This window comes from Ammospiza caudacuta, chromosome 35, assembly GCF_027887145.1.
Source record: "Ammospiza caudacuta isolate bAmmCau1 chromosome 35, bAmmCau1.pri, whole genome shotgun sequence".
NCBI lineage: Eukaryota > Metazoa > Chordata > Aves > Passeriformes > Passerellidae > Ammospiza > Ammospiza caudacuta.
In genome coordinates, this window is record NC_080627.1 from 1,899,044 (window position 1) to 1,927,006 (window position 27,963).

At 49.1% G+C, this 27,963-nt stretch overlaps 1 protein-coding gene across 1 annotated transcript; it reads left to right on the top strand.

The window, feature by feature from the left end:
• Nucleotides 1-108: 108 nt before the first annotated feature.
• On the top strand, nt 109-27,949 carry PPP1R37 (protein phosphatase 1 regulatory subunit 37). The gene is made up of 13 exons (XM_058822862.1): nt 109-394; nt 3,911-4,008; nt 4,579-4,624; nt 5,588-5,688; nt 5,850-5,969; nt 8,406-8,556; nt 11,189-11,344; nt 14,334-14,446; nt 18,164-18,305; nt 20,037-20,203; nt 21,666-23,409; nt 26,419-26,507; nt 27,135-27,949. The coding sequence occupies exons 1-12, from the start codon at nt 235-237 to the stop codon at nt 26,499-26,501; spliced, it is 3,081 nt and encodes a 1,026-aa protein (XP_058678845.1). The 5' UTR covers nt 109-234; the 3' UTR covers nt 26,502-26,507; nt 27,135-27,949.
• Nucleotides 27,950-27,963: the final 14 nt, after the last annotated feature.

Below are 27,963 nucleotides of genomic sequence, written 5' to 3' on the forward strand. Positions count from 1 at the left end.
CGCCGCCCCTCGGTGATTTTTCTCGGAGCCCCGATCTCGGCGGGATCTCCCCTCACGGCCGTGGCGAAAGTGCGGCCGTTGCGGCCGTGGCGCGGGGCCGTTGCGGCGGCGGCGGCTCCGCTCGGTGCCGCTGCCGGTGCCGCTGCCGCTGCCGGGGCCTCCCTCGCTGCGGGGCGGCCCCCGAGGCCGCGGGCGATGCCCCCCGGGCGGCCCTGAAGCACCGAGAGCTCCGCCATGGACGAGGCCGAGCCCGCGGCGGGGGACGCGGCCCCGGCGGCCGCCGAGGCCTCACCGGGGGACGGGCGGGGGAGGCCCGGGGCCAAGCGGGTCACGTTCCCCTCGGACGAGGACATCGTGTCCGGGGCTGTGGAGCCCAAGGATCCCTGGAGACACGGTGAGGGGGCAGAAGGGACCGGAAAGGACCGGGAAGGGACAGCGGGGACCGTGAGGGGGCAGCGGGGACCGTGAGGGGACTGAGGGGGGACCATGAGGGGACAGCGAGGACCGTGAGGAGACAGTGGGGGCCGTGAGGGGACAGCGAGGACCATGAGGGGACAGCGAGGACCGTGAGGAGACAGTGGGGGCCGTGAGGGGACAGCGAGGACCATGAGGGGACAGCGAGGACCGTGAGGAGACAGTGGGGGCCGTGAGGGGACAGCGGGGGCCGTGAGGGGACAGCGGGGGCCGTGAGGGGACAGCGGGGGCCGTGAGGGGACCCTGAGGGGGCAGCGGGAGCCGTGAGAAGACCATGCGGGGACCGTGAGGGGATACCGGGAATCGTGAGGGGAGAGCGGGGACCGGTGAGGGGACACCGGGAACCGTCAGGGTACAGCGGGGACCGTGAGGGGACCGTGAGGGGAGAGCGAGGACCGTGAGGGGACGCTGAGGGGACCGCGGGAACCGTGAGGGGACCCTGAGGGGACAGCCAGGACCGTGAGGGGACCGTGAGGGGAGAGCGAGGACCGTGAGTGGACACCGGGAACCGTGAGGGGACAGCCAGGACCGTGAGGGGACCGTGAGGGGACCGTGAGGGGATGAGGAACGGCGGCTGAGGGAGGGAGGGGGGAGCTTGGAAGCGGCGTGGGAACAGTCCCAGAATGGCTCAAAAAGCCTGAAAAGAGCCCGAAAATTGTCCCAATAATACCCCAAAACCGGCTTGGAAACAGTCCAAATAATTCCCAAGCCACTCCTAAAAACAGCCTGAATAATACCCCAAAATCACCCCAAAACCAGCCTGAAAACAGCCCCAAAATTATCCAAATAATACCCCAAAACCACCCCAAAAACTGCCTTAAAACAGCCCCAAAATTCCACAAATCACCCCAAAAACCAGCCCAAAAATGCCCCTCAAAGACCCCAAAAAACTGGTGTGAAAATGGCCTGACAAATGCCCCTGAAATACCCCCAAAATCAGCGTGAAAACAGCCCCAAAATCCCCCTGAAGCACCCCAAAAATCAGCTGGAAAATGGCCCTAAAAGAGCCTGGAAAATGCTCCCAAATATCCCCAAAACCAGCCTGAAAACATCCAGAAAACAGCCCCAAAACCAGCCCTAAAATGCCTCAAAATCAGCCCAAAAATCCTCCAAAACCACTCCAAAAATGCCCTAAAACGACCCTGAAAATGCCCTAAAATTGCCTTAAAGGTGTCTTTAAAATGCCCCAAAAATACCCTAAAAATACCCCAAAACCACCCCGAAAATGCTCCAAAATCAGGAATTTTTATGATCCAAACAGGAATTTTGGGATCCTGAGAGGATTTTTGAGATCCCAACAGGAATTTTAGGATTTTTTCCCACTTTTCCCCCTCCTGGCGCTGCCCCCCTGCTGCTCCAGCTCAGGTTTCCTGCTGTGGATCGTCATTAATTATTCCTGAATTCATTAATTATTCCTGATTTCATTTCATTAATTATTCCTGATCCCATGAATTATTCCTGATTTCCTTGGGATCCGTTTCAGGATCCAGTTCCAGCCTTTTCCCAGTGTTTTTTTTCCCCAAAAACCTCTCAGATTTTTGGGTGAGATCCCAAAATCCCAACTCCAGAGGGGCTGGGAAAAATCCCAAAAAAGGGAAAAATCTCTTTATTCTTCCCTTCCCAAAAACTCTCAAAATTCCATTTTCCAGCCCCCTTTCCACCCTTTTATCCCCCTATTTTCCCATCCCTATTTTTTCCCCTTTCCCACCTCTTTTCTCACCTTTTTTTACCCTTTTCCCACCTTTTCCCATCTTTTTTTTTGCCATTTCCCCCCTTTTTTTCACCTCTTTCCCCTCCTGTTTTTTTCCCTTTTCCATCTCTTTTCCCCTCCCTTTTCCATCCCTTTTTTCCCCCTTTCCCACCCATTTCCCATCCTGGTTTTTTCCCTTTTCCAGCTTTTATTTTCCCTTCATTTTTTCCCCTTTCCCCATCATTTTCCACCCTGTTTTTTCCCCTTTCCAGCCTTTTTTTCCCCAGTTCTTTCCCATCCCTTTTCCCGCCCCTTTTCCACCCTTTTTACCCCTTTTCCCTCATTTTCCACCATTTTTGTCCATCTTTTTTTCCCCTTTTTCCCACCTTTTCCCATCTTTTTTTCCTTTTCCCCCTTCCCCCCTTTTTCATCTCTTTTTTCCTCATTTTCCATTTTTTTTCTTCGTTTTCCCATCCTTTTCCCCCTTTCCTATCCCTTTTCCATCCCCTTTCCCCCTCATTTTCCCATCATTTTTCCCCTCTTTTTCCATCTTTTCTCCCTCATTTTCCCACCCATTTTTCCTCCGTTTCCCCCCCTTTTCCATCTTTTTTCCCCTCATTTTTCCATCTACTTTTTCTCCCCCTTTCCCACCCTTCCTTTTCTTTCATTTTCCCACCTTTTTTCCCCTTTCCCCCTCATTTTTCCCCCCTTTTCCCCTCATTTTCCCACCCTATTTTCCCCATTTTCCCTCCCTTTTTTCCACCCTTTTCCCCCTCATTTTCCCACCATTTCCCCCTCATTTTCCACCCTATTTTCCCCATTTTTTTGTCATTTTCCCCCCTTTTTTCCACCTTTCCCCCTCATTTTTCCATCTTATTTTCCCCCCTTTTCCCCTCATTTTCCACCCTAATTTCCCACCCTATTTTCCCCATTTTCCCTCCCTATTTTTCCCCCTTTTTCCCCTCATTTTCCCCTCATTTTCCCCTCATTTTCCCCTCATTTTCCCCCTCATTTTCCACTCTTTTTCCACCTTTTCCCGTCATTTTCCCACCATTTTTCCCTCATTTTCCCCCCTATTTTCCCCTCATTTTCTCAACTCTTTTCCCCCCCTTTTTCCCCCCTTTTCCCCCCTATTTTCCCCCCTTTCCCCATCCCTTTTCCTGCCCTTTTCCCCTCATTTTCCACCCTATTTTCCCACTCTTTTTCCCCCCTATTTCCCCCCCTTTTCCCACCCTTTTCCTTCATTTTCCCCCCCTTTCCCCCCTCATTTTCCCACTGTTTCCCCCTCATTTTCCACCCTATTTTCCCCATTTTTCTGTCATTTTTCCTCCTTTTTTCCACCTTTCTCCCATATTTTTCCATCTTATTTTCCCCCCTTTTCCCACCCTTTCCCCCCTCATTTTCCCCCCTTTTCCCCTCATTTCCCACCCTATTTTCCCACCCTATTTTCCCCATTTTCCCTCCTTATTTTCCCCCTTTTCCCCTCATTTTCCCCCTCTTTTCCCCTCATTTTCCACCCTATTTTCCCACACTTTTTCCCCCCTTTTTCCCACCATTTTCCCCCTTTTCCCCCTCATTTTCCACCCTATTTTCCCCATTTTTCCGTCATTTTTCCCCATTTTTCCATCATTTTTCCCCATTTTTCCGTCATTTTTTCCCATTTTTCCGTCATTTTTTCCCATTTTCCCGTCATTTTTTCCCATTTTTCCATCATTTCCCCCTCTCAGCTGTGCATTTTCCCTGCAGCCCAGAACGTGACGGTGGAGGAGATCGTGGCCGCGTACCGCCAGGCGTGCCTCAAGCTCAACTGCCGCCAGAGCCCCAAGCTGCTCAAGCAGATCCAGGTTCTCTCCAAACCCCAAAAAATCCCTTTTTCCTGCAAAAAATACCATTCATTCCCCCCAAAAATCCCTTTGTATCCCCCCCCAAAAATCCCATTTTTTTTCTGTGTTTTTTCCCCAAAAAATCCCATTTTTTCCCCAAAAAATTCTCTTTTTTTCCCCCAAAAATCCCATTTTTTTCTGTGTTTTTTCCCCAAAAAATCCCATTTTTTCCCCAAAAAATTCTCTTTTTTTCCCCCAAAGTCCCATTTTTCCCTCTGTTTTTTTTCCTAAAAATCCCATTTCCCCCCCAAAAAAATCCCATTTTTTCTGTGTTTTTTCTCCCAAAAATCCCCTTTGCCCCCCCAAAAATCCTTTTTATTACCCCCAAAAATCCCTTTTTATCCCCCCAAAAAAATCCCTTTTTTTTTCTGTTTTTTCTCCCAAAAATCCCATTTTTACCCCCAAAAATCCCTTTTTATCCCCCCCAAAAAATCCCACTTTTTTCCCCCCAAAATCCCATTTTTTCCTGTGTTTTCCAAAAAAAATTCCCATTTTTCCAAAAAAAATTCCCATTTTTTTTGTGTTTTGCAGGAATTCAAGGATTTGGCTCCCAGGATCGACTGCTTGGATCTCAAGGGTGAGTCCATTTTATTCCCGTTTTTTCCAGGTTTTTTATCCATTTTATTCCCATTTTTTTCCAGATTTTTTATCCTTTTTCCAGCTTTTTTCCAGTTGGGAATTTCTCAGAAATTTCTTGGGATTTTTTCAGGAGTTCCTTGGAAATTTCTTGGGAATTTCTCAGGAATTTTTCAGGATTTTTTCAGGAATTTTTCAGGAATTTCTTGGGATTTTTTTGGCAATTCCTGAGGGATTTCTGAGGATCTTTTCAGGACTTTCTGGGCAATTTCTCAGGAATTCCTCTGGAATTTTTCAGGAATTTTTTGGAATTGCTCAGGATTTCCTCAGGAATTTCCCAGGAATTTCTCAGGATTTCCTCAAGAATTCCCCAGGAATTTTTGTGAATTCCTTTGAGACTTTTTTCTCAAGAATTCCTCAGGATTTTCTCAGGAATTTTTGGTAATTTCTCAGGTATTTCTCAGGAATTCCTTGGGATTTTCCCAGTCATTTTCCAGGAATATTTCAGGACTTTCTGGGGATTTTCCCAGGGATTTCCCAGGAATTCCCCATGAATTCCCCATGAATTCCCCATGAATTCCCATGATTTCCAGGGGAAAAGCTGGATTATCTCTGGGGATTTTCCCATGCATTTCCCATGATTTTGCCATGATTTTCCCATGATTTTGCCATGATTTTCCCATGCATTTCCCATGAATTCCCCATGATTTTGCCATGATTTTTCCATGAATTCCCCATGAATTCCCATGATTTCCAGGAGAAAAGCTGGATTATCTCTGGGGATTTTCCCATGAATTCCCCATGAATTTGCCATGAATTCCCCATGAATTCCCCATGAATTCCCATGATTTCCAGGAGAGAAGCTGGATTATCTCTGGGGATTTTCCCATGAATTCCCCATGATTTTGCCATGATTTTGCCATGATTTTCCCATGAATTTGCCATAAATTTCCCATTTTTCCAGGAGAGAAGCTGGATTACCGCTCCTGCGAGGCCATGGAGGAGATTTTCAAGCGGCTCCAGTTCAAACTGCTCGACCTGGAGCAGACCAGCCTGGACGAGGACGTGAGTGACACCCCAAGGACTCCGGGAATTTTTGGGGATTTTCGGGATTTTTTTTAAACTTTTTTGGGGAAATTTTTACGGGCTTTTTCTGGGATTTTTCCAGGACTTTTTCCCCAGGGTTTCCCCATGATTTTCCCGTGACTTTTCCCTGCTGTTGCCAGGGTGCCTCGGCGCTGTTTGACATGATCGAGTACTACGAGTCGGCCACGCACCTCAACATCGGCGCCAACAAACACCTGGGGCCGCGCGGCTGGCAGGCGGCGGCGCACATGATGAGGAAGGTGAGAATTCCCAAAAATTCCTGGAATTGTTCCCTGGAATCCCCAAAAAAATCCCAAAATTCCGGAGCTTTTCCCAAAAAAAATCCCCAAATTCCGGAGCTTTTCCCAAATTTTGGGGGGTTTTTGTAGCCCAGGGCTGGCAGGCGGCGGCGCACATGATGAGGAAAGTGAGAATTCCCAAAATCCTGCAATTATTCCCTGGAATCCCCAAAATTCCTGAGTTTTTCCCAAAAAAACCCCAAAATTCCCGAGTTTTTCCCAAAAGAATCCCAAAATTCCGGAGCTTTTCCCAAATTTTGGGGGGGTTTTTGTAGCTCAGGGCTGGCAGGAGGTGGCTCACATGATGAGGAAGGTGTGAATTCCCAAAATTCCCAAAATTCCTGGAATTATTCCTTGGAATTCCCAAAATTCTGGAGTTTTTCCCAAAATTCCCGAGTTTTTTCCCAAAATTTTCAAGTTTTTCCCAAATTTTGGGGGGTTTTTGTAGCTCAGGGCTGGCAGGCGGCGGCGCACATGATGAGGAAGGTGAGAATTCCCAAAAATTCCTGGAATCATTCTCGGAATTCCCAAAAAAATCCCAAAATTCCAGAGCTTTTCTCAAAATTCCTGAGTTTTTTCCCAAAATTTTGGTGTTCCTGGGGGTTTTTGTAGCTCAGGGCTGGCAGGCAGCAGCTCACATGATGAGGAAGGTGTGAATTCCCAAAATTCCCAAAAATCCTGGAATTATTCCCTGGAATTCCCAAAATTCCTGAGCTTTTAACCAAAATTCCTGAGTTTTTTACCAAAATTCTTGAGTTTTTCCCAATTTTTGGGGGGTTTTTGTAGCCCAGGGCTGGCAGGCAGCGGCGCACATGATGAGGAAGGTGAGGCTTCCCAAAAATCCTGGGAATTATTCCTGAAATTCCCAAAATTCCTGGGAATTATTCCCAAAATTCCCTGAAATTCCCCAAATTCCCAACATTCCCAATAAAGGTGGAACCCAAGCCCTTCCTGGGCTAATTAGTGCCAACAAAGGGTTAATTACCCAAACAAAGGGCGGATTGTTGTTCTCCCAATTACCCCAATTACCCCATTATGGTAATTATGGTAATTATGGTAATTATGCAAATGAGGGGATCCCGATTTTCCGGTTCTTTCCCATCCCCCTCATTTCCCTTGGGGCGCTCCCAGCAATTCCAGGGGGGTTGGGATTGTCTGTCTGTCTGTCTGTCTGTCTGTTGGGGAGTTTGGGGAATTCTTTAGGAATTGTCAGTGCCTGGATGGGTTTGAACGATCCCAAATCCATTTCATTGATCCCAAATCCCCTATAATTGATCCCAAATCCCATTTCATCAACCCCAAATCCCCTATAATTGATCCCAAATCCATTTCATTGATCCCAAACCTCCTATAATTGATCCCAAATCCCCTATAATTGATTCCAAATCCCATTTCATCGATCCCAAATCCCCTATAATTGATCCCAAATCCATTTCATTGATCCCAAATCCCAATTCATCAATCCCAAATCCCCTATAATTGATCCCAAATCCATTTCATTGATCCCAAATCCATTTCATTGATCCCAAATCCATTTCATCGATCCCAAATCTCCTATAATTGATCCCAAATCCATTTCATTGATCCCAAATCCATTTCATCGATCCCAAATCCCCTATAATTGATCCCAAATCCATTTCATCGATCCCAAATACCATTTTTTGATCCTAAATCCCTATTTTTCCCCTCAGACCAGCTGCCTGCAGTACCTGGACGCCCGGAACCCATCCCAGACCCCATTTAATGATCCCAGACCCCATTTAATGATCCCAAACCCCATTTAATGATCCCGGACCCCATTTAATTAATCAAAACCCCATTTATTTCCCCAGACCAGCTGCCTGCAGTACCTGGATGCCCAGAACCCATCCCAAACCCCATTTAATGATCCCAAACCCCATTTAATGATCCCAGACCCCATTTAATGATCCCAAACCCCATTTAATGATCCCAAACCCAATTTTTTGATCCCAAATCCCCTATTTTTAATTTAAATCCATTTATTTCCCCTCAGACCAGCTGCCTGCAGTACCTGGACACCCGGAACCCATCCCAAACCCCATTTAATGATCCCAAACCCCATTTAATGATCCCAAACCCCATTTAATTAATAAAAACCCCATTTATCTCCCCAGACCAGCTGCCTGCAGTACCTGGACGCCCGGAACCCATCCCAGACCCCATTTAATGATCCCAAACCCCATTTAATGATCCCAAACCCCATTTTTTTAAATTTAAATCCATTTATTTCCCCAGACCAGCTGCCTGCAGTACCTGGACGCCCGGAACCCATCCCAGACCCCATTTAATGATCCCAAACCCCATTTAATGATCCCAAACCCCATTTAATGATCCCAAACCCCATTTTTTTTAATTTAAATCCATTTATTTCCCCAGACCAGCTGCCTGCAGTACCTGGATGCCCGGAACACGCCTCTGCTGGAGCCCTCGGCGCCGTTGGTCGCCCGCGCTCTGCGCATCAGCAGCAGCCTCGTGGTTCTGCACCTGGAGAACACCTCCCTGTCCGGGAGGCCCCTCATGCTGCTCGGTCAGGCTCCAAAAATCCCCCAAATTCCCCAAAATCCCCCAAATCCCCCAAATTCCTGCTGGGATAGGGCTGGGGGTGGGATTGAGGGGGATTCTGGAAGGGTGGGGATGAAAGGGTTAAAGGGCTGGGGAAGGGGGAAGGGAGGGACTGGGAGCTCCTGCTGGGGATTTTCCCTGTTTTTTTCCCATTTTTCTGTGCTTTTTGCCCATTTTTCCATCCATTTTTCCCCATTTTTCATTCCGTTTTTCCATCCATTTTCCACCCATTTCTCACATTTTCCCACTCAATTTCCACCCATTCCCATCCATTTTCCCATCCATTTTCCATCCATTTCTCTCTCACATTTTCCCACCCATTTCCATCCATTTTCCCATCCATTTTCATCCATTTCTCTCTCACATTTTCCCACTCAATTTCCACCCATTCCCATCCATTTCCCATCCATTTTCCATCCATTTCTCTCTCACATTTTCCCACCCATTCCCATCCATTTTTCTACCCATTTCCATCCATTTTCACCTCATTTTCCACCCATTTCCCACCCGTTTTCCCACCCATTTTGGGTTCTGCACCTGGAGAACACCTCCCTGTCCGGGAGGCCCCTCATGCTGCTCGGTCAGAGACACAAAACCCCTGAAAATTCCAGAAAATTCCTGGAATTCCAGCCGGGATGGGGCAGGGGGGGATTTTGGAATTCTGGGATTCCAGGGACTCCTGGAGGGAGGTGGGGATGAAAGGGTTAAAGAGGTTTGGGAGGGGGAAGGGGGGAAGGGAGGGGCTGGGAATTTCTGCTGGGGATTTTCCTCTTTTTTCCGTCTGTTTTTCCCATTTTTCCATCCATTTTTCCATTGTTTCTTCCCATTTTCTGATCAATTTTTCCATCAGTTTTTCAATCCATTGTCATCCATTTTTCCATCCATTTTTTCCCATTTTTCATCACTTTTCCCTCCCATTTTCCATCCCTTTTCCACCCTGTTTTCCATCAATTTTTCCCCTTTTTCCATCCATTTTGCCACCCATTTCTTTCCCGTTTTCCCCATTTTTCCACCCATTTCTCCCATTTTTCCATCCATTTTCCATCCAATGTCCCACCCATTTTTTTCCCATTTCTCACCCATTTTTGGTTCTGCACCTGGAGAACACCTCCCTGTCCGGGAGGCCCCTCATGCTGCTCGGTCAGAGACACAAAAATCCCTGAAAATTCCCAAAATTCCCCAAATCCCAGAATTCCCACTGTGGGGGGCATTGACAGGGAATTCCAGAGGGGAGGGAGCTGGGGATGAAAGGGTTAAAGGGGTTTGGGAGGGACTGGGAATTTCTGCTGGGAATTTTCCCATTTTTTCCATCCATTTTTCCATCCATTTTTCCATCCATTTCCCACCCCTTTCCCACCCCCCATTTCCATCCATTTTCTCATCCATTCTTTTCCCATTTTTCCATTTATTTTTTCCCATTTTCCATTGCTTTTTCCCGTTTCTCCATCCATTTTTTTTTCCCATTTTCCCACCCATTTCTCCCATTTCCCACCTCATTTCCCATCGATTTTCTCCCATTTCCCCACCCATTCCCCACCCATTTTTCCCATTTCTCCCCCATTTTCCTGCTGTTCCTGCTGCTTCTCCCAGTGCTTTCCCCATTCCCCTTTCCCTTTCCTATTTCCCAGTGATTTCCCCGTAATTTCCCACTTGTTTCCTGGTTATTTCCCAGTTCATCCCCAGTTATTTATTTCCTATTTTTCTCATTTTCCACATTTCCCCCCAGCCACAGCGCTGAAGATGAACGTGACCCTTCGGGAGCTGTACCTGGCTGACAACAACCTCAGTGCCCATTGCCCATTGCCCATTTCCCATTCATGGTTATTTCCCAGTTCATTCCCAGTTATTTATTTCCTGTCTTTTCCCATTTTTCCCATTTTTTTCTCAATTTTCCCCATTTTCCCGCAGCCACGGCGCTGAAGATGAACGTGACCCTCCGGGAGCTGTACCTGGCTGACAACAACCTCAGTGCCCATTGCCCATTGCCCATTTCCCATTTCCCAGTTAATTCCCAGTTATTTATTTCCCGTTTTTTCCCATTTTTTTCTCAATTTTCCCCATTTCCCCGCAGCCACGGCGCTGAAGATGAACGTGACCCTCCGGGAGCTGTACCTGGCTGACAACAACCTCAGTGCCCATTGCCCATTGCCCATTTCCCATTCATGGTTATTTCCCAGTTCATTCCCAGTTATTTATTTCCTGTTTTTTCCCATTTTTTTCTCAATTTTCCCCATTTTCCCGCAGCCACGGCGCTGAAGATGAACGTGACCCTTCGGGAGCTGTACCTGGCTGACAACAACCTCAGTGCCCATTGCCCATTGCCCATTTCCCTGCCCTATTCCCAGTTCATTCCCAGTTATTTATTTCCTGTTTTTTCACATTTTTTCCCCATTTTTTCTCAATTTTCCCCATTTTTCCCGCAGCCACAGCGCTGAAGATGAACGTGACCCTCCGGGAGCTGTACCTGGCTGACAACAACCTCAGTGCCCATTGCCCATTGCCCATTTCCCATTCATGGTTATTTCCCAGTTCATTCCCAGTTATTTATTTCCTGTTTTTTCCCATTTTTCCCATTTTTTTCTCATTTTTCCCCGCAGCCACGGCGCTGAAGATGAACGTGACCCTCCGGGAGCTGTACCTGGCTGACAACAAGCTGAACGGGCTGCAGGACTCGGCCCAGCTCGGGAACCTGCTCAAGTTCAACGGCTGCATCCAGATCCTGGACCTGCGCAACAACCACCTCATGGACTCGGGTGGGAATATCGGGAATTTTGGGAATTCTGGGAATTCTGGGGTGTGGGAATGGACAACAACCACCTCATGGACTCGGGTGGGAATTCCAGGAAAAACAGGAATTCTGGGAATTCTGGGGTCTGGGAATAGGGCTGGGCAACAACCACCTCATGGACTCAGGTGGGAAATGTGGGAAAAATGGGAATTCTGGGAATTCTGGGCTGTGGGAATGTGGGAATGGGGCTGGGCAACAACCACCTCATGGACTCGGGTGGGAATAACAGGAAAAACGGGAATTTTGGGAATTCTGGGGTGTGGGAATGGGGCTGGGTAACAGCCACCTCATGGATTCTGGTGAGAAATCTGGGAATTCTGGGAATTCTGGGGTTAGGGAATGGGCAACAGCCACCTCATGGACTCGGGTGGGAATATTGGGAATTCTGGGAATTCTGGGGTGTGGGAATGTGGGAATGAGGCTGGGCAACAGCCACCTCATGGACTCGGGTGGGAATAACGGGAATTTTGGGGAAATTTGGGAATTCTGGGGTGTGGGAATGTGGCAATGGGGCTGCGCAACAACCACCTCATGGACTCGGGTGGGAATTCCAGGGAAAAACGGGAATTTTGGGAATTCTGGGGTTTGGGAAGAGGGCTGGACCTGCGCAACAGCCACCTCATGGATTCCGGTGGGAAAAACGGGAATTTTGGGAATTCTGGGAATTCTGGGGTGTGGGAATGGGGCTGGGCAACAACCACCTCATGGATTCTGGTGAGAAATCTGGGAATTCTGGGAATTCTGGGGTTTGGGAATGGGCAACAGCCACCTCATGGACTCAGGTGGGAAGTGTGGGAATTCCAGCTGGGAAAAACAGGAATTCTGGGGTGTGGGAATGGGGCTGGACCTGTGCAACAGCCACCTCATGGATTCCGGGTGGGAAATGTGGGAATTCCAACCGGGAATAACAGGAATTCTGGGAATTCTGGGATTTGGGAACGGGGCTGGACCTGTGCAACAGCCACCTCATGGACTCGGGTGGGAATTCCTGGGAAAAACAGGAATTTTGGGAATTCTGGGGTGTGGGAATGTGGGAATGGCTGTGCAACAGCCACCTCATGGACTCGGGTGGGAATTCCTGGGAAAAACGGGAATTTTGGGAATTCTGGGGTGTGGGAATGTGGGAATGGCTGTGCAACAGCCACCTCATGGATTCCGGTGGGAATAATGGGAGCGGGGCTTGGGAGTGTGGGAATGGGATCTGGGGATGGGGTTTGGAATGGTGGGAATGGCTTTGGGAATCTCTGATTGCTGATTTTCCAGGCCTGCCCTAAGTCTCGATTTCCTGGGATTTGCCAGCTATTCCCACTTTTCCAGGCCTGGCCTAGTCCCAGGATTATCCAGGCCCGGCCTAACTCCCGATTTCCCAGGAATTTCCCAGTTATTCCCTGTTTTCCAGGCCTGGCCTAGTCCCAGGATTATCCAGGCCTGGTCTAAACCCCGATTTCCCGGTTATTCCCCATTTTCCCGGCCTGACCTAATCCCAGGATTATCCAGACCCGGTCTAACTCCCAATTTCCCGGGAATTTCCCGGTTATTCCCTGTTTCCAGGCCTGGCCTAACTCTCAATTTCCAGGTTTTTCCCTTTTTTCCAGGCCTGGCCTAACCCCAGGATTATCCCGGCCTGGTCTAAGCCCTGATTTCCTGGTTATTCCCACTTCTCCAAACCTGACCTAAGTCCTGATTCCCGGTTATTCCCCATTTCCCAGGCCTGGCCTAATCCCAGGGTTACCCAGGCCCGGCCTAACTCCCGATTTCCCAGTTATTCCCACATTTCCAAGCCTGACCTAACTCCCAATTTCCCGTTTTTTCCCATTTCCCAGGCCTGGCCTAATCCCAGGATTACCCAGGCCTAGTCTAAGCCCCAATTTCCCATTTTTTCCCCGTTTTTTCCCGTTTCCAGGCCTGGCCTATCCCCAGGATTACCCAGGCCTGGTCTAACTCCCAATTTCCCGTTTTTTCCCCGTTTTTTCCCGTTTCCAGGCCTGGCCTAACCCCAGGGTTACCCAGGCCCGGTCTAAGCCCCAATTTCCCGTTTTTTCCCCATTTTTTCCCCATTTTCCAGGCCTGGCCTAACCCCAGGATTACCCTGCCCGGTCTAAGCCCCGATTTCCCGTTTTTTCCCTGTTTTTTCCCCGTTTTTTCCCGTTTTCCAGGCCTGGCCTATCCCCAGGGTTACCCAGGCCCGGTCTAACTCCCAATTTCCCAGGAATTTCCTGTTTTTTCCCGTTTCCCAGGCCTGGCCTAACCCCAGGGTTACCCAGGCCTGGCCTAACTCCCAATTTCCCGTTTTTTCCCCGTTTCTTCCCCTTTTTCCAGGCCTGGCCTAACCCCAGGATTACCCAGGCCCGGTCTAAGCCCCAATTTCCCATTTTTTCCCCGTTTTTTCCCGTTTCCAGGCCTGGCCTATCCCCAGGATTACCCAGGCCTGGTCTAACTCCCAATTTCCCGTTTTTTCCCTGTTTTCCAGGCCTGGCCTAATCCCAGGATTATCCAGGCCCAGTCTAACTCCCAATTTCCCAGGAATTTCCTGTTTTTCCCCCGTTTCCCAGGCCTGGCCTAACCCCAGGGTTACCCAGGCCCGGTCTAAGCCCCGATTTCCCGTTTTTTCCCCGTTTCTTCCCCTTTTTCCAGGCCTGGCCTAACCCCAGGATTACCCTGCCTGGTCTAAGCCCCGATTTCCCGTTTTTTCCCCGTTTCTTCCCCTTTTTCCAGGCCTGGCCTAACCCCAGGATTACCCTGCCTGGTCTAAGCCCCGATTTCCCGTTTTTTCCCCGTTTTTTCCCGTTTCCAGGCCTGGCCTAACCCCAGGATTACCCAGGCCTGGCCTAACTCCCGATTTCCCGTTTTTTCCCCGTTTTTTCCCGTTTCCAGGCCTGGCCTAACCCCAGGATTACCCAGGCCTGGCCTAACGCCCGATTTCCCGTTTTTTCCCCGTTTTTTCCCGTTTCCAGGCCTGGCCTACATCTGCGAGGGGCTGCGGGAGCAGCGCCGGGGCCTGGTGACGTTGGTGCTGTGGAACAACCAGCTGAGCCACGCCGGCATGGCCTACCTGGGCATGACCCTGGTGAGCGTCCCCGCAGTTCCGGGAAAATGCTGATTTGCTTGGTGGTGATCTGTGGATTTCCGGGGCTTTCTGTTGGTTTTCCATGGATTTTCTTTCGTTTCCTTTGGTTTTCCGTTGGTTTTCTGTGGATTTTCCTTGGGTTTTCCCTTGATTTTTATTGGTTTTCCATTGGTTTCCCATGGGTTTTCTATGGATTTTCCCTTGATTTTTGTTGGTTTTCCATTGGTTTTCTGTAGATTTTTGTTGGTTTTCCATGGGTTTTCTATGAATTTTCCGTTAGTTTTCCATGGGTTTTCTATGGATTTTCCGTCGGTTTTCCATGGGTTTCCTATGGATTTTCCATCAGTTTTCCATGGGTTTTCTATGGATTTTCCATTGGTTTTCCATGGGTTTTCTATGGATTTTCCGTTGGTTTTCCATGGGTTTTCTATGGATTTTCCATTAGTTTTCCATGGGTTTTCTATGGATTTTCCATCAGTTTTCCATGGGTTTTCTATGGATTTTCCATTAGTTTTCCATGGGTTTTCTATGGATTTTCCATTGGTTTTCCATGGGTTTTCTATGGATTTTCCATCAGTTTTCCATGGGTTTTCTATGGATTTTTATTGGTTTCCATGGATTTTCCACTGATTTCCATGGATTTTCCATGGCTTTCTGTGGATTTTCCTTGGTTTTCATTGATTTTGCTTGGGTTTTCCATAGATTTTCCACGGGTTTTCCGTGGATTTTCATTGGTTCTCCATTAATTTCCATGGGTTTTCCGTGGTTTTCTATTGGTTTTCTATCAATTTACATGGATTTTCCATCAACTTTCATTGGTTCCCATGGATTTTCCATGGATTTTCTTTGGTTTTCCATTGGTTTCCATTGGTTTTCCTTGAGATTTTTATTGGTTTCCATCGATTTTCCATGGATTTTCCATCATTTTCCATGGATTTTCCACAGGTTTTTCTTGGGTTTCTATTGGTTTTCAATGGATTTCCAGGGATTTTTATTGATTTCCCATGGATTTTCCATGGGTTTTCCACGGATTTTCATCAATTTTCCTTGGGTTTTTTATTAATTTCCATTGATTTTCCATGGATTTTCATTGGTTTCCATGGGTTTTCCATGCATTTTCCATGGCTTTTCCATGGATTTTCTGTGGTTTTCCATTGGGCTTCACTGATTTTCCATTGATTTTTTTTGGTTTCCATTGATTTTCCACTGATTTCCATGGATTTTCTTTGGTTTCCATTGGTTTTCCATGGGTTTTCCATGGATTTTCTGTGGATTTTCCTTGGGTTTTCCATTGATTTCCATTGGTTTTCCATCAATTTTCATTGGTTTCCATTGATTTTCCATGGGTTTTTTTTGATTTCCATTGATTTTCCATGGGTATTCCTTGGTTTCCATTGGTTTTCCTCGGGTTTTCCGTGGATTTTCTGTGGATTTTCCTTGGGTTTTCCTTGGGTTTTCCATTGTTTTTCCATGGATTTTCCATGGATTTTCCTTGGGTTTTCTGTGGATTTTTCATTGATTTCTGTGAATTTTCCACAGATTTTCCTTCATTTTCCATTGATTTCCATGGATTTTCCATTGATTTCCATGGATTTTCATGGGTTTTCCACTGATTTTCCCTGGGTTTCCCCATGGATTCCCATGGATTTCCCATGGATTTTCCCATGAATCCCCATGGCTTTTCTCATGGATTTTCCCTGGATTTTTCCATGGCTTTTCTCTGAGTTTTCCCATGGATATTCCCATGGACGTTCCCATGATTTTTCTCTGGATTTTCCCATGGATTTTCCTGGGATTCCCATGGATTTTCCCAGGGATTTTCCCAGGGATATTCCCACGTATTTTCCCATGAATCCCCATGTGTTTTCCATGGATTTTCCCATGAATTTTCCATGGATATTCCCACAGATTTTCGCATGGATTTCCCCATGGATTCCCATGGATGTTCCCATTAATTTTCTCTGGATTTTCCCATGAATTTCCCATAGATATTCCCATGGATTTTCCCATGGCTTTTTCATGGACATTCCTTGGATTTTCCCTTGGATTTTCCTGGGATTCCCACAGATTTTCCCACGGATTTTCCCACGGATTTTCCCACGGATTTTCCCATGGATTTTCCCAGGAATCCCTGTGGCTTTTCCATGGATTTTCCCTGAATTTTCCCATGGATTTTCCTGGGATTCCCATGGATTTTCCCAGGGATTTTTGCATGGGTTTTCCCATGGATATTCCCATGGATTTCCCTAGATCCTCATGAAATTTCCCATGGATTTTTCCATGAATTTTCTCTGGATTTTCCCATGGCTTTTCCATGGACAATTCCCAGGAATTTTCTCTGGATTTTCCCATGGATTTCTTCATGAATTTTCTCTGGATTTTCCCATGGATTTTTGCATGGCTTTCCCGTGTTTTTTCCAAGGCTTTCCCTTGGATTTTTCCATGGATTTTCCTTGGATTTCCCCATGGATTCCCACGGGCGTTCCCATGAATTTTCTCTGGATTTTCCTGGGATTCCCATGGATTTTCCCAGAGATTTTTGCATGGATATTCCCATGGATTTTCCCATGGATCCCCATGAATTTTCTCTGGATTTTCCCATGGCTTTTCCATGGATTCCCACGGATTTTCCCTGAATTTTCCCATGGATTTTCCCATGGATTTTGCTGGGATTCCCATGGATTTTCCCATGGATATTCCCTAGATCCTCATGAAATTTCGTGTGGATTTTTCCATGGATTTTTCCATGGATTTTCCCATGGCTTTTCCATGGATATTCCCACGTATTTTCCCATGCATTTTCCCACAAATTGCTGTGGATTTATGGATTTTCCCATGGATTTTCCCATGGATTATCCCATGGATTTTCCCATGGATCCCCGTGTGTTTTCCATGGATTTTCCCATGAATTTTCTCTGGATTTTCCCATGGCTTTTCCATGGGTTTCCCGTGGATTTTCCCTGAATTTTCCCTTGGATGTTCCTTGGATATTCCCATGGATATTCCTTGGATTTTCCCATGGATTTTCCCAGGGATTTTCCCATGGATTTTCCCATGGATTTTCCCATGGATTTCCCATGGATTTTCCCTGGATTTTCCCATTTTGCAGCCGCACACGCGGAGCCTGGAGACGCTGAACCCGGGCCACAGCGCGGTGGGGAACGAGGGCGTGAGGAACTTCCATGGCTTTTCCATGGATATTCCCATGGATTTTCCCATGGATATTCCCATGGATTTTCCCATGGATATTCCCATGGATTTTCCCATGAATTTTCCCATGGATATTCCCATGGATTTTCCCCAGATCCTCATGAAATTTCCCATGGATTTTCCCTTGAATCCCCATGGATTTTCCTGATTTTCCCTGAATCTTCCCATGGATATTCCTTGGATTTTCCCATGGATTTTCCTTGGATTCCCATGGATTTTTCCAGGGAATTTTGCATGGATTTTCCCATGGAAATTCCCATGGATATTCCCATCTATTTTATCATGGATTTTCCCATGAATTTTCCCACGAATCCCTGTGGATTCATGGATTTTTCCCATGGATTTTCCCATGGATTTTCCCTTGAATCCCCGTGGGTTTTCCATGGATTTTCCCATGGATGTTCCTGGGATTCCCGTGGATTTTCCCAGGGATTTTTGCATGGATTTTCCCATGCATTTTCCCTGGATTTTCCCATGAATATTGCCGCGTTTTTCCCCGTTCTGCAGCCGCACACGCAGAGCCTGGAGACGCTGAACCTGGGCCACAACGCGGTGGGGAACGAGGGCGTGCGGAACCTGAAGAACGGATTGATCGGGAACCGCTCCGTGCTGCGCCTGGGGCTGGCCTGCACCAAACTCACCTGCGAAGGTGCCGGGATGGGCTCGGGAAACCGGGATGGGAAATTGGGAAACCGGGATGGGAAATTGGGAAACCGGGATGGGAAATTGGGATGGGATTGGGAAATTGGGATGGGATTGGGAAATCGGGATGGGATTGGGAAACCAGGATGGGAAATTGGGGTTGGATTGGGAAATTGGGATGGGAAATTGGGATGGGATTGGGAAATTGGGATGGGATTGGGAAACCGGGATGGGATTGGGAAATCCAGGTTGGACTTGGGAAATCGGGATGGGAAATTGGGATGGGATTGGGAAACCGGGATGGGAAATTGGGATGGGATTGGGAAATTGGGATGGGAAATTAGGATGGGAAATTGGGATGGGATTGGGAAACCAGGATGGGATTGGGAAACCGGGATGGGAAAGTTGGGATGGGCTCGGGAAACTGGGATGGGAAATTGGGAAACCGGGATGGGAAATTGGGATGGGATTGGGAAATTGGGATGGGAAATTGGGATGGGAAATTGGGATGGGCTCAGGAAGCCGGGATGGGATTGGGAAAGCGGGATGGGAAAGTTGGGATGGGCTTGGGAAACGGGATGGGAAATTGGGATGGGAAATTGGGATGGGATTGGGAAATCCAGGTTGGACTTGGGAAATCGGGATGGGCAAGTTGGGATGGGATTGGGAAACCAGGATGGGAAATTGGGGTGGGATTGGGAAATTGGGATGGGAAAGTTGGGATGGGATTGGGAAAGTTGGGATGGGCTTGGAAACGTTGAGATGGAAAAGTTGGGATGGGTTTGGAGAAGTTGGGTTGGGTTTGAGAAAGTTGGGTTGGGAAATTGGGATGGGGATGGGAGAGGTGGGATGGGAAAGTTGGGATGGGATTGGGGAATTGGGATGGGATTGGGAAAGTTGGGATGGCTTTGGAGAAGTTGAGATGGGAAAGTTGGGGTAGGGTTGGGAAAGTTGGGATGGGAATGGAGAAGTTCAATTTGAGCCGGAATCTCTTCCAAATTTCCCTGATTTCCCCCCAATTTCCTGGGATTTCCCGGGATTTCCCCCCCAGATCCTCAGGATTTGCTGGGATTTTTCCCCCACATTCCCAGAATTCCCCCCAGTCCCCAGATTTCCATCCCAATTTCCTGGGATTTTCTCCCCCAAATCCCCAGAATTCCCAGGAATTTTTCCCCCAAATTCCTGGGAGTTTTTCCCCCCAAATTCCTGGGATTTTCCCCCCCAAATTCCCAGACTTTTTCCCCCAAATTTCCGAAATTTCTCCCCCCAAATTCCCAGGCTTTTTTCCCCCAAATTCCCAGATTTTTTCCCCCAAATTTCTGAAATTTCTCTCCCCAAATTCCCAGGCTTTTTTCCCCCAAATTTCCGAAATTTCTCCCCCCAAATTCCCAGGCTTTTTTCCCCCAAATTCCCAGATTTTTTCCCCCTAATTTCCGAAATTTCTCCCCCCAAATTCCCAGGCTTTTTTCCCCCAAATTCCCAGATTTTTTCCCCCAAATTTCTGAAATTTCTCCCCCCAAATTCCCAGGCTTTTTTCCCCCAAATTCCCAGTTTTTTTCCCCTAAATTTCCGAAATTTCTCCCCCCAAATTCCCAGATTTTTTTCCCCAAATTTCCTAAATTTCTCCCCCCAAATTTTCCCCCAAATTTCCGAAATTTCTCCCCCAAATTCCCAGCCTTTTTTCCCCCAAATTCCCAGATTTTCCCCCAATTCCCTGTCTGTATTTGCCCCCGTTCAGGGGCCGTGGCCGTGGCCGAGTTCGTGGCCGAGAGCCCGCGGCTGCTGCGCCTGGACCTGCGCGAGAACGACATCAAGACCGGGGGGCTGATGGCGCTGTCGCTCGCCCTGCGCGTCAACCACTCCCTGCTGCGCCTCGACCTCGACCGCGAGCCCAAGAAGGAGCCCGTGAGTGTCCCAGAATTCCCAGAAAATCCACGGAATTCCCCAAAAAATCCCGGGAATTGGCAAAAAAAAACCCCGCGGTTCTGTGGCATTCCTGGAGCGGGAGATGGGGCGTGAAGTGTTGGGGTTTGGGGTTTGCAGTTTGGGGGTTTGGGGTTTGACCTTGAGGCCAAGAAGGAGGCCGTGAGTGTCCCAGAATTCCCAGAAAATCCACGGAATTCCCCAAAAAATCCCGGGAATTGGCAAAAAAAACCCCGCGGTTCTGTGGCATTCCTGGAGCGGGAGATGGGGCGTGAAGTGTTGGGGTTTGGGGTCTGCGATTTGGGATTTGGAGGTTTTGGGGGTTTGGGGTTTGACCTTGAGGCCAAGAAGGAGCCCGTGAGTGTCCCAGAATTCCCAGAAAATCCACGGAATTCCCCAAAAAATCCCGGGAATTCCCAAAAATCCCCGCGGTTCTGGGGCATTCCTGGAGCGGGAGATGGGGCGTGAAGTGTTGGGGTTTGGGGTCTGCGATTTGGGAGTTTGGGGGTTTGGGGTTTGACCCCAAGCCCAAGAAGGAGGCCGTGAGTGTCCCAGAATTCCCAGAAAATCCACGGAATTCCCCAAAAAATCCCGGGAATTAGCCAAAAAAAGCCCCGCGGTTCTGTGGCATTCCTGGAGCGGGAGATGGGGCGTGAAGTGTTGGGGTTTGGGGTCTGCGATTTGGGAGTTTGGGGGTTTGGGGGTTTGGGGTTTGACCTTGAGGCCAAGAAGGAGCCTGTGAGTGTCCCAGAATTCCCAGAAAATCCACTGAATTCCCCAAAAAATCCCGGGAATTAGCCAAAAAAATCCCAGGAATTCCCAGGAAATGACCAAAAAATCCCCGACTCCTCTCCCTCTATTCCCGAGGGAATTCTCGAGATTTTCCCGCCGTTCCCGAGGGAATTTCCTGGGGATTTTCCTGCCATTCCTGAGGAAATTCCCGAGGGATTTTCCCGCCATTCCCAGGGGATTTTCCCACCATTCCCAGGGGGATTCCCATGGGATTTTCCCGCCATTCCCGGGGGATTTTCCCACCATTCCTGAGGGAATTCCGGAGGGACTTTCCCACCATTCCCAAGGGAATTGCCAAGGGATTTTCCCACCATGAATTCCCATGGGATTTTCCCGCCATTCCCGAGGGAATTCCTGGGGGATTTTCCCGTCATTCCCGGGGGATTTTCCCGCCATTCCCAGGGATTTTCCCGCCATTCCTGGAGGATTTTCCCGCCTTTCCTGAGGGAATTCCGGAGGGATTTTCCCACCATTCCCGAGGGAATTCCCAAGGGATTTTCCCGCCATGAATTCCCATGGGATTTTCCCGCCATTCCCGGGGGAATTTCCCGGGGGATTTTCCCGCCATTCCCGGGGGATTTTCCCGCCATTCCCAAGGATTTTCCCGCCATTCCCAGGGCTTTTCCCGCCATTCCCGAATTCTCCCCGGCAGGTGAAGAGCTTCCTGGAGACGCAGAAGGCGCTGCTGGCCGAGATCCAGAACGGCTGCAAGCGCAATTTCATCCTGGCCAAGGAGAAGGAGGAGCAGGAGCAGCAGCAGCTCCAGCACTCGGCCTCCATGGCCGACATCTCCGGCGGCGACCCCGCAATTCCCGAAGAAATTCCCGAAGAAATTCCCGAAGAAATTCCCGAAATTCTTCCCGAAATCCCCGAGGGCGCCTCCCCCGGGCCGGAGGAGAACGGCAACGCGGCCCCGGCCGGGGATTCCAGCTCGGACACCGAGGAGGAGGAGGAGGAGGAGGATGGGAAGGGCTCGAGGGAGGTCGTGGAATGTTCCGGGAGTTCCGGGAATTCCCTGGGGAACGGCGAGCGCAGGATTTCCGTCTCCAGCCCCGGCAGGGGCCGCAAGGTCTTCGTGGTGACGCGGGTGGAGAACGTTCCGGAAGGATCCGGGGTCGTTCCAAAGGGAGCTGGGACTGTTCCTGAGGGATCTGGAGATGCTCCCAAGGGATCTGGAGCTGCTCCTGGTGGATCTGGGGCAATTCCCGATGGATCCAGGGCCGTTCCCGATGGATTTGAGACTGTTCCTGAAGGGTCTGGGGCTGTTCCTGATGGATCTGGAGCTGTTCCTGAAGGATCTGGGGCTGTTCCTGATGGATCTTTGGTTGTTCCTGATGGATCTGGAGCTGTTCCTGATGGATCTTTGGTTGTTCCTGATGGATCTGGAGCTGTTCCTGATGGATCCAGGCTCATGCCAGACGGATCTGGGGTTGCTCCTGATGGATCCAGGGTTGTTCCCGTTGGATCCAGCGCCGTTCCTGATGGATCTGGAGCTGCTTCCCATGGATCCGGAGCCGTTCCTGATGGATTTGGGACAATTTCTGATGGATCTGGGACAACTCCTGATGGATCCGGGGTAGTTCCCGATGGATCTGGGGCCGTTCCCATCAGATCTGGGACCGTTCCTGATGGATCTGGGGTTGTTCCCGATGGATTTGGAGCTGTTCCCGATGGATCTGGAGGTGTTCCCATTGTTCCTGATGGATCTGGGGTTGTTCCTGATGGATCTGGGGTTGTTCCTGATGGATTTGGAGCTGTTCCTGATGGATCTGGAGGTGTTCCCGATGGATCTGGAGGTGTTCCCATTGTTCCTGGTGGATCTGGGGTCGCTCCCGATGGATTTGGAGCCGTTCCCATTGGATCCAGGCTTGCTCCCATTGGATCCAGCCCCATTCCCGTTGGATCTGGGACCGTTCCTGATGGATTTGGAGCCATTTCCGATGGATTTGGAGCCATTCCTGCGGCATCTGGGTCTGTTCCTGATGGATCTGGGGTTGTTCCCGATGGATTTGGAGCTGTTCCTGTGGGATCTGGGTCCGTTCCCGATGGATTTGGAGCCGTTCCCGTCGGACCCAGCCCCGTTCCCGTTGGACCCAGCCCCGTTCCTGTCAGATCTGGATCCATTCCTGATGGATTTGGAGCCGTTCCCGATGGATCCGGGTCCGTTCCCGTCGTACCCAGCCCCGTTCCCGTTGGATCCGGGTCCATCCCCATCGGACCCGGCCCCGTTCCCGATCCGCGGCCGCGCCGGGCGGGCGCCTCCGAGGGAATTCCGTGCGGGAGCCCCTCCCGGGATTCGCCGCTTCCCAACGGCCTCAAGGCCGATTTCGCCCGGGCGCTGCCGGAGCCGGGCCCGGAGGGCGACGGCAAATCGGGAATGTGCGCGGCAGAGCACGGTGAGATTCCCAAAATTCCCAAATTCCCAAATTCCTGAGGGTGTTCCCGGGATTGGGGCACTCCCGGGAGTTCTGGGATCCCAAATTCCCCAATTCCCCACATTCCTGAGGGTGTTCCCGGGATTGGGGCATTCCCGGGAGTTCTGGGATCCCAAATTTCTGGGGGTTCTGGGATCCCAAATTTCAGAGGGCGTTCCTGAGACTGGGGCATTCCCGGGAGTTCTGGGATCCCAAATTCCCAAATTCTTGCGGCTGTTCCTGGGGTTGGGGCATTCCCAGAAGGTTCTGAGATCCCAAATTCCAGAGGGAGTTCCCGGGCTCGGGAGATTCCCAGGAGTTCCGGGATCCCGAATTTCTGGGGGGTTCTGAGATCCCAAATTCCAGAGGGAGTTCCTGAGCTCAGGGCGTTCCGGGGAGTTCTGGGATCCCAGATTCCAGAAGGTTCCGAGATCCTCAAATTCCCAAATTCCAGAGGGCGTTCCCGGGCTCGGGACATTCCTGGGACTTCAGGGACCCCAAATTCCAGAAGGTTCTGAGATCTGAAATTCCCAAATTCCTGAGGGCGTTCCCAGGCTCGAGACGTCCCAGGAGTTCAGGGATCCTGGAATTCTGGGGGTTTTGAGATCCCAAATTCCAGAGGGCGTTCCTGGGATGGAGGCATTCCCAGGAGTTTGGAATCGGGGTGAAAAAGTGAGAAAACGGCTGGAATTGGGGTAAATGAACAGGAAAGGAGCAGGAATTGGGGTGGGAAACTGGGAAAAGCAGCAGGAAAATCCCAAATCCTTGGATTGGAAACAGGAAAAACTGGGAACGCAGCAGGAATTGGGGTAAATGAACAGGAAAGGAGCAGGAATTGGGGTGGAAAACTGGGAAAGGAGCAGAAAAATCCCAAATCCCTGGGCTGGGAGTAGGAAAAAGTGGGAAAGGAGCAGGAATTGGGGTGGAAAACTGGGAAAAGAGCTGGAAAATCCCAAATCCTTGGATTGGAAACAGGAAAAACTGGGAACGCAGCAGGAATTGCAGTAAATAAACAGGAAAGGAGCAGGAATTGGGGTGAAGAAGTGGGGAAGAAGCAGAAAAATCCCAAATCCCTGGGCTGGGAAGAGGAAAAAGTGAGAATCGGAGTGAAAAACTGGGAATGCAGCAGGAATTGGGGTAAATAAACAGGAAAGGAGCAGGAATTGGGGTGGAAAACTGGGAAAAGCAGCAGGAAAAACTGGGAAAGGAGCAGAAAAATACCAAATCATTGGGTTGGGGGTGGGAAAAACTGGGAAAGGAGTGGAAAAATCCCAAATCCTTGGGTTGGCAATAGGAAAAGCCAGGAAAGAGATCAGGAAAATCCCAAGTCTTTGGTCTGGGAGTAGGAAAAACTGGGAAAGGAGCGGGAAAATCCCAAATTCTTGGGTTGGGAATGGGAAAAACTGGGAGAATCCCAAATTCCTGTCTGGGAAGAGAAAAAACTGGGAAAGGAGCAGGAATTAGGGTGAAAAAGTGGGGAAATGTCTGGAAAAAGTGGGAAAGGAGCAGGAAAATCTCAAATCTTAGGGATGGGAATGGGAAAAACTGGGAAAGGAGTGAGAAAATCCCAAATTCTTGGGTTGGGAAGAGGAAAAACTGGGAATGCAGCAGGAATTGGGGTAAATAAATGGGAAAGGAGCGGGAATTTTGGTGAAAAAGTGGGAAAAGAGCTGGAAGAATTGGGAAAGGAGGGGGAAATCCCAAATCTTTGGTCTGGGAGTGGGAAAAAGTGGGAAAGGAGCAGGAAAATCCGAAATCCTTGGGATGGGAATAGGAAAAACTGGGAAAAGCAGTGGGAATTGGGGTAAATAAACAGGAAAGGAGCAGGAATTGGGGTGGGAAACTGGGAAAAGCAGCAGGAAAAGCCCAAATTCCTGGGTTGGGAAGAGGAGAAATTTGGAAAGGACTGGGAAAATCCCAAATCCATGGATTAGGAGGAGGAAAAATTGGGAAAGGTGCGGGAAAATCCCAAATCCTTGCATTGGGAAGAGGAAAAACTGGGAATTGGAGTGAAAAACTGGGAAAAGCAGTGGGAATTGGGGGTAACAAACAGGAAAGGAGCAGGAATCGGGGTGGAAAACTGGGAAAAGCAGCAGGAAAAACTGGGAAAGGAGCAGAAAAATACCAAATCATTGGGTTGGGAGTAGGAAAAACTGGGAAAGGAGGAGGAAAATCCCGAATTCCTGGGTTGGGAATGGGAAAAACTGGGAAAAGCAGCGGGAAAATCCCAAATCTTTGGGGTGGGAATGGGAAAAACTGGGAAAAGCAGTGGGAATTGGGGATAATAAACAGGAAAGGAGCAGGAATCAGGGTGGAAAAGTGGGAAAAGAGCTGGAAGAAGTGGGAAAGGAGGGGGGAAATCCCAAATCTTTGGGGTGGGAATGGGAAAAACTGGGAAAGGAGCAGGAAAATCCCAAATTCCTGGGTTAGGAATGGGAAAAACTGGGAAAAGCAGTGGGAATTGGGGATAATAAACAGGAAAGGAGCAGGAATCGGGGTGGAAAACTGGGAAAGGAGGGGGAAAATCCCAAATCCTTAGGTTGGGAAGAGGAAAAAGTGGGAAAGAAGCTGGAATTGGGGTGGAAAACTGGGAAAAGCAGCAGGAAAATCCCAAATTCCTGGGTTAGGAATGGGAAAAACTGGGAAAAGCAGCAGGAAAATCCCAAATTCCTGGGTTGGGAATGGGAAAAACTGGGAAAAGCAGTGGGAATTGGGGATAATAAACAGGAAAGGAGCAGGAATCGGGGTGGAAAACTGGGAAAGGAGGGGGAAAATCCCAAATTCCTGGGTTGGGAATGGGAAAAACTGGGAAAAGCAGCAGGAAAATCCCAAATCTTTGGGGTGGGAATGGGAAAAACTGGGAAAAGCAGCAGGAAAATCCCAAATTCCTGGGTTGGGAATGGGAAAAACTGGGAAAAGCAGCGGGAAAGTCCGGAATTCCCGTCCGGGCGTTGCGGGCGCTTCCGGAACGTTCCGCGCTGGGTCCCGCAGAGCTGAGCTGCGCCAGGAACGAGCAGGAGCTGCAGGAGCTGCTCCTCGAGGCCAGCCAGGACACGGCGCCGGAGCCGCTCTGAGCGCAGGTGAGAGCCCGAACCCCGAATTCCCAAAACCCCCAATGCCTGGGAAAAATCCCGCAATTTCTGCGGAAATCCTGGAATTTCCGGCAGCTTTCCTGGGATTTTCTGGGAATTTTCCAGGATTTTCTGGGAATTTTCCGGGAATTTCTGTGAATTTCCCGGGAATTTTCCAGGAATTTTTTGCGGGAATTTTTCCAGGAGTTTCCTGGGAATTTTTCCGGGAATTTCCCGGGAATTTTTTCATGGAATTTCTGGCAATTTTCCGGGAATTTTGTGGGATTTCCTGGGAATTTTCCAGGAATTTTTCCGGGACTTTTCTGGGAATTTTTCCAGAATTTTCCAGGAATTTTCTGGGATTTTCTGGGAATTTTTCTGGGAATTTCCTGAGATTTTGTGGGAGTTTCCAGGAATTTCCTGGGAATTTCTGGGAATTTTCTGGGATTTTCAGGGAATTTTTCCAGGAATTTCTGGGAATTTTTCCTGGAATTTCTGGGAATTTTTCTGGGAATTTTTACGGCAATTTCTGGGAATTTTCCGGGAATTTTTCCAGGAGTTTTTCCAGGAATTTTTCCAGGAATCTCCGGGAATTTTCCCGGAATTTCGGCACTTCCAGCCCTGCTCTCCCCACAGGTCCTGCAGGGGAGGCTCCGGAGCTTTTCCCCTCCCCGACTCCGCACAAGATTCCAACCAAACCTCGGGAATTTCGGGACTTTTGCTTGGGAAAAAAAGAAAGAAACAAAAAACACGAAACACAAAAACAACAAAACCGGAATTTTTTTTTTTTTCCCGACTTCTTTTCCCGATTTTTCCGGACTTTTTCCCGCCTGCCAGGGGCGGGGCAGGAGGCGGGGCTCGGTTTTCCTGGCAATTCCCGGGGCCATTCCCGGCGGGATCCGGCCGAAATTTGGGAATTCCGTCCCTAAAAACCCCCGGGACCGGCTGCTCCCGCGGCCCCCACGCTTTATTTATTTTTAATTTCCCTTTCCGGTGGCTTTGGTTTCTTTGGGAATTTTTTCCCGATTTTTCCCTCTTTTTTTCTGTTTTTTTTTTCCCATTTTTTCCCCGTTCTTTCCCCCATTTTTCCCATCTCTGTTTATCACCAGCCGCAGAATTCCCGGGAAAACGGGGAAGGTGGAAAAGGGGGAGAGGGAGGGGCTGGAATTCCTCGATCACCCCAAAATTCCAGAGGTGTTGGGGGAGGGGAAATCCAGCGATTCCCACGGGGATCTCCCGGCCCGGAATTCCCAAAAAATTCCCGGAATTCCCAGGGAAATTCCCGGGGTCGCTTTTCTTTCTTAAGTGCAATAAAATCTTTCAGGGAGCTGCGGGTTTGGGGGGGGATTGGAATTCCGGGGGGATTTTCCCGATTTCCCAACCGGGAATTTTCGCTGGTGTTTCCTCTGGGTTTGGGTTTTTTTGGTTTTTGTTTTTTTTTTTTCCTGTCTTTTCCCGGTTTTTT